The sequence below is a fragment of the Glycine max genome, chromosome 6 (assembly GCF_000004515.6).
Source record: "Glycine max cultivar Williams 82 chromosome 6, Glycine_max_v4.0, whole genome shotgun sequence".
NCBI classification, from domain to species: Eukaryota; Viridiplantae; Streptophyta; class Magnoliopsida; order Fabales; family Fabaceae; genus Glycine; species Glycine max.
The window spans coordinates 38,395,480-38,401,377 of NC_038242.2; the positions used below are offsets into that span (position 1 = coordinate 38,395,480).

The following is a 5,898-nucleotide window of genomic DNA, read 5'->3' on the forward strand; positions in this document are numbered from 1 at the left end:
CCTTTTATTTCATTAGAACAAAAATCCTATTGTCCCACTCAGTCCTTTCAAAAACTAAATAACAACTACTCTCAATGGTCTCCCCTCTTTGATGCAAGCCACGTCCCACTCACTCCTTTCAAAAACTAAATAACCAACTACTCTCAATGGTCTCCACTCTTTGATGCAAGCTACGTAACCAGAGCTCTTGGTTCTTTTCCGATCAATCCATCATAGCACTCCACTGAAATTTTTCGTCAACCCACAATTTGTGGTACATCAATTGCATGAACAACATCTTGTTGTCAAGACAACAGCCATAAAAAAATTATTAAAAAAAACAAAATAATTATACAGTTAAATCTGCACCCACGCTCCCTTAGGCAGGATGAGTTGATTCCAATTGAAACACACAAGAACCAACAACGCTACTACTTCTATTAGATGTATCTTACTCTATAAAAACTTCGCAAAAATTAATAGTGAAGGTATGGCAAACAATGAATGGCATGAAAAAACTATTAAAAAGGCAAATTTATCAAATCACTATAAAATATATAGATGAGATAGAGAGGAGAGAAATCCTTCCCTTTTATTCCTCCGTAACCAGTGACCAAACTCAAAAGATAGTTTTCAATATACCATATACTACATATTCAAATACACCTGCATTACAACTTGCAAGATCCTTAATTAAAGATAGTTTTCATTCCACACACAAGTACATGATTGATACTATATAAAGGAAATATAATGTATAACACACTAAACCAAGTGAGATATGCGTAGCCTTATCCCGCAAGCCGATGACTAATTCCAATATATGAATCATATCATAGTTTATGCAAAACGATGTGTGCCCCACGTTTTGGCTGCAAACTAAGCACAACCGTTGGAGCATGTTCATAGACCGGAGAAAGCTCAAATGAGAAATGTTGCAGAAGCAATGATAACACTATCTTTGCTTCCATTAAGGCAAAGTTTTGGCCAATGCATATTCTAGGACCCCATCCAAATGGATAAAACGAAATTTGGCCTTTTGTTGCCTTAGCAATTCCTTCAGAAAACCTTTCAGGTTTGAACTCCTTTGCATCATCACCCCAGATATCACCATCATGATGAATAAATAATATTGGCATGGTAATGCGTATTCCTGCAGGTAGTGATAGATTTCCAAGTTTCACATCCTTTTGAGGTGCGCGACTAAAGAAAGTTGTTGGAGGATATAGCCTGAGAACCTCGTATAAAATCATGGTCACCTGTGGAAGAAACGGGTATGGAAAAAGTTAGCACCAAAGATTTAAGATGAGATTAAATTAATCTTTAAAATATTTTAAAGTTAGCTGACATATAATGGTTCCTTAATTATATAAAATTTTATAATTGAGTCCCTGAAAATAATTTAAATGTCAGCTTGAAACTGTCAAAAAATGACAATTTGTAGAGGTTTTAAGAACCTAAGGAACTCGGATACAAATATTTTATAAAATCAAATACTCAGTTACAATTTTACTTTTTGTTTATAATTTGGAGACCTAAATAAATAAATAAAATTAAATAGTTCAACAACCTACAATTAATTTAATTAACCTATTATAATCATTAATAATAGTCAAATAAAAGCATGTGATACGTACAATTTTAAGCTTACTTAACCCATCAATGTTTGGATTTTGGTTTCCAAAAACTTGAAAAACTTCGTCCCTTGCTCGTGCTTGCCATTCTGGATACCTAGCCAATAAGACCATTGTCCAAACCAGCAGAGATGAAGTGGTCTCTTGCCCTGCCAGGTAAAATAGCTTGCATTCCTCAATTACTTCTTGCTTGGTCATTCCAACAGCCCTACTGTTTCCATGTCCCTGGATTTCCTTGTGATTTGATTCCAAAAGTATGCTTAATAAATCTTCATTAGAGGTTTCACCATTCTCCATGGCTTTCTCTCGTTTTTTTATGATACCCTCAATTGAATCTCGTATCTCTCTTTCAATTGCTTCCATCCTCTTGGTGGTAGTTGTACGTAGATGCCTAGAAACATATATGTTAATTATGAAGGAATGGACTAGCTTATCAGTGTTACATTTCTTCCTAACTAAAACTAACATAGGACAATACTCTCAATACAAAAAGAGTTCAACTCTGGTAGAAACTCTTGTATAGTCATTTGGCATGCCATAACTCTTGATTTTCAAAAACTATTTTGAAAACCAGATATAAAATATCTTGGGGATAAGACATGCAGTAAATCAAAATATGTAAGTAATCAATAATTATTCGTCATAATTATGAGAACTCTAATTGTTTAGAGTTTGTATATTATATCTTAAACACATCCTAGTTCTTTTGGCTAGTTTGAGAGGCTTCAGACTACCAAGATTATCAAGGACTTATAGACATCAACCGCTTCCATGTAAAATGCAATATTTATTGACAAACTAATGACAGTTGGAAGCTTTCAACCTTTCAGCTTAGGTCCACAACAAAATTTAAACAGAGAAAACAAAAGTTTGTGCATTCTGTTACATTAGAGATTAATTTCCTTAGCATATATAATCGGTAAATAGTTGCTTTCTCTACAAACTTCATGGTGAGTTCGGTCCTGGTAAAACTAGAAAATGCTTAATTTAGTTGTCAATTAAACCAAATTAAATCACAGTATGCTCTTACCGCAATATTGGTATGTTCTTGTACTTTCCTGCCATTAAAAGATACCCCTGCATTCTCAGATTTCGAAAAAATTTTTCTCCTTCTGCATAGCTGCTTCCAAATGCTGTTTGAGAAATTACATCACGAGTTAAATTCTGAAGGAAAGGCCAAATGTCAATCTCACATTTTCCATCTGATGACAACATTCCCTTCCACATGCTAATCATATCATGGCAGCTTTGAGAAAATGCTGGTAGCATATTCTGTAAATTAAGTATCAGTTAGACCATATCATACAAAAAAAAAAACAATTTGATTGTGACATGATTAAATTAATAAATCAAAGAAATAACATTACTTTCAATTTTTCTGAGTGAAATGCTGGGTTCATAATTCTTCGATGTTTAGCCCACTTGTCACCCTCATAATTTAACAGGCCAGCGAACAAGAACTTGACATTGTCACTAAACTTTGGCTTCTGGAAGTCATGAATGTTGTTGAAGACTTCTTTGAGTTGATTTGGGTCCGTAATGATCACCTTTGGTGTTCTACCTTCCCAAAAGAAGGATTTCTTGCCTGCACATCCTTTACTTATCAGCAACTGCTCAAAAAGGCTTCAACAACTTAAGAAGTATACTTACTAATTAAATGATATTCCCTCCATTTCATATTGATTGTAATTTTAACATTTAAAAAAATCAACTAACATTTTCAGTTTAATTGAAATATTAAAACTTATATTCTAATTTTATCTCTTAATAAATACTATTGTCTTGGATTACTTCAGGATGCATTTATAGAAATTAAGAAAGAAAGAACATTTTAGTAAAATTGGTGTCTATACTCTATACTACTACTGTCTGGGAGTAATTACTTTTTTTTTAAATGACAATCAATATGAAATGAAAGGACTAAAGGACTAATACAGCAGGAATGAATTTTTAAGCAGGCAGTGATACTGTGCTAGGTACCAGACTAGTAACGAATATTTAAGCATTGCCTTTGTCCACAATAAATTATCATGTTTTTTCATGACACGTGTTTTTTAATGTGAGAAAACAAATAATAACACTAAATTACATGTAAAGATTAGTTAGGAAGCCATCTAATAATCATAAAGATGTCAACTTGCTAACTAGTTTGGCCTGCTAAGTGTAGGTTTCGATTAATTTGAGTCGAAAACTTAAGTTTGCAAAAGCGACTAAGTGCATGTTTTGATTGAAGTTAGTAATATTTCGCGTTTCAATGCAAATCCAACGCAAATCCAATGTATAAAACTAAAATGAAAGCAAAAGTAAGGATTTTAATCCTTTGAAAAAAGTACTTTTGAGCCTCAAAAATACTTTTTTCACCTGAAAATCAAACATGCACTTACAAAATTGAGTTTGCAGACAAAATTTTCATAAGCAAAAAATACTTTTAAAGATAACCAAATATGTCACCAAAATGAGTTTACTCTCCAAACTAAAAAAAAAATACTTTTAAGGATAACGAAATATGTCCCCAAAATTAGTTTACTCTACAAACTAAGTTTGGAACTCCGCAAACAGTAAAACAAACATAGCCTTAAGCTGTTAACTTGTAAGTAATTTCATCCTCAACTGTTTGTGCTAGACAGTAGCTATTAGGAGGGAGGAGAGTGAGAAAACAAATTAAAAGTTGTACCATATTTGTCGATAGTGTGATGTAACAAGGAGGATACACGAGGAGCAACATCATCGGATAGAGGAAAAGGTTGGGAATTGAGCTGGTGTTGTTGCAAAAGGGTTTGGTTGGAGTTGTGATGAGAAAGTGAGTATGGGTCACCATGAAAACCTTGCGCTCTAAGAAGCCTTTCAAACCTCTTTGGCCTAAGCCACAGCGAGTTCAGCATCTTCAGTGCCCATATGGGAATCACAGCTACCAACACAGTCACCACACATATTGCTGCTGCTGAAGAAAATAATGGCTCCATTTTTTGCTTCTGCAATACTTAATTGGAGACAGAGTGAATAGTGAGAAAAGAGAAGATTTTTATATTATTTATCTGTTTGAAGTTTGGGGATACTTCTATTTTTTTTATTATATTATACTGTAGCACGTGCAATACAAGGTTTAGTTTTATACTATTAAAAATAAAAATTGGATTAATTCTATTTTTTTAATTTTTAATTTCTTTAATTAATTTTATGTTCGATAAAATTTATCATATTTTATTCCCAATCTTTTAAAAAAAAAATCACAAATTTTATCTTTCATAATTGAGCTGATGTGATAGTCTAAAAATTGAGAATAAAACTTGTTAAAAATTAAAAATTTACAGATAATACTCACCAAAAAATAAAAATAAAAGCTAAGGATAAAATTCACATTAAAATAAAAAATATAATTATTTTTACATGTCACGTAAGTTTAATGACTGAAGAAAAGTTTATAAGTTTTTTAATAAATTCAGAATAAATAAGTTAAATTAATTTATTGATGGTAAATTTTATCAAAAAATAAAAAATTTAAGAAAAAAATATAATTAAGTCTTAAACATTAGAACTCTTATGCTATGCAAGGCAAATGAAGAAAAAAAATGACAAATACTAACTTGTGGTCAAAATACTTAAAATAGAGTTTTTTTTTTTTTTTATCCGAGACATAAAGTTGTGTGATTTATAATATTTTTTGCATTTTCATATGATTTTAACATTAATTTTTTTTCTCTTAAAAGACCCCAAAGAAAAAACAGAGCCATGCTTTGAAGATAAAGAGTACAACAATCAAACATTGGGACAGAGGATGATTGACCACACGGTTAAAGAAAATGGTGATTGAATGATTTCAGATGCATTAATTAAAATACTTCTTATGGGCACAACCTTTCGCCTCCATCTTCCTTGTTCACCATGCGTCATCTGTCCATTGAAAAATCTGTAATTGGAAACTAATTCCGGTTGGGAAGGGCTTCTTCGAGTTCTTCTTCGCATCCTTGGAGAATCTACTTAGTGTTTAGGCTGTGGGAACATGGAACCTACAGTTGGGCTTGTTGAGATTACTCCAGTGGACCCTTGATTTCACTTCGAATAATATGCGACAGACCCGTGCCCAATGTTGGTTAGAATTCTTGACCTACCACAAGAAAATTGGAGCCCCAAGCTACTGTTTGAGATTGTCGGGGGAATTGATTCTCCGATTGTGCTAGATGAGGCTACAAAGAACAGATCTCTATGAAGTACCAACACTGACACGAACATCCAGATATGGACACGTGGACATCTTTCAAACACATCAAACTCAACCCGGACACGG

The 5,898-nt window shown here is 32.8% G+C and overlaps 1 protein-coding gene across 1 annotated transcript; it reads right to left on the bottom strand.

Annotated features, from left to right (window-relative positions):
- Positions 1-552: 552 nt before the first annotated feature.
- On the bottom strand, positions 553-4,661 carry LOC100790445 (11-oxo-beta-amyrin 30-oxidase). The gene is made up of 5 exons (XM_003527188.4): positions 4,288-4,661; positions 2,981-3,198; positions 2,644-2,885; positions 1,617-2,004; positions 553-1,238 (listed from the first exon to the last, which is right to left on the bottom strand). Exons 1-5 carry the CDS (start codon positions 4,574-4,576, stop codon positions 813-815), a joined length of 1,563 nt encoding a protein of 520 aa, XP_003527236.1. The 5' UTR covers positions 4,577-4,661; the 3' UTR covers positions 553-812.
- Between the last annotated feature and the right edge of the window lie 1,237 nt (positions 4,662-5,898).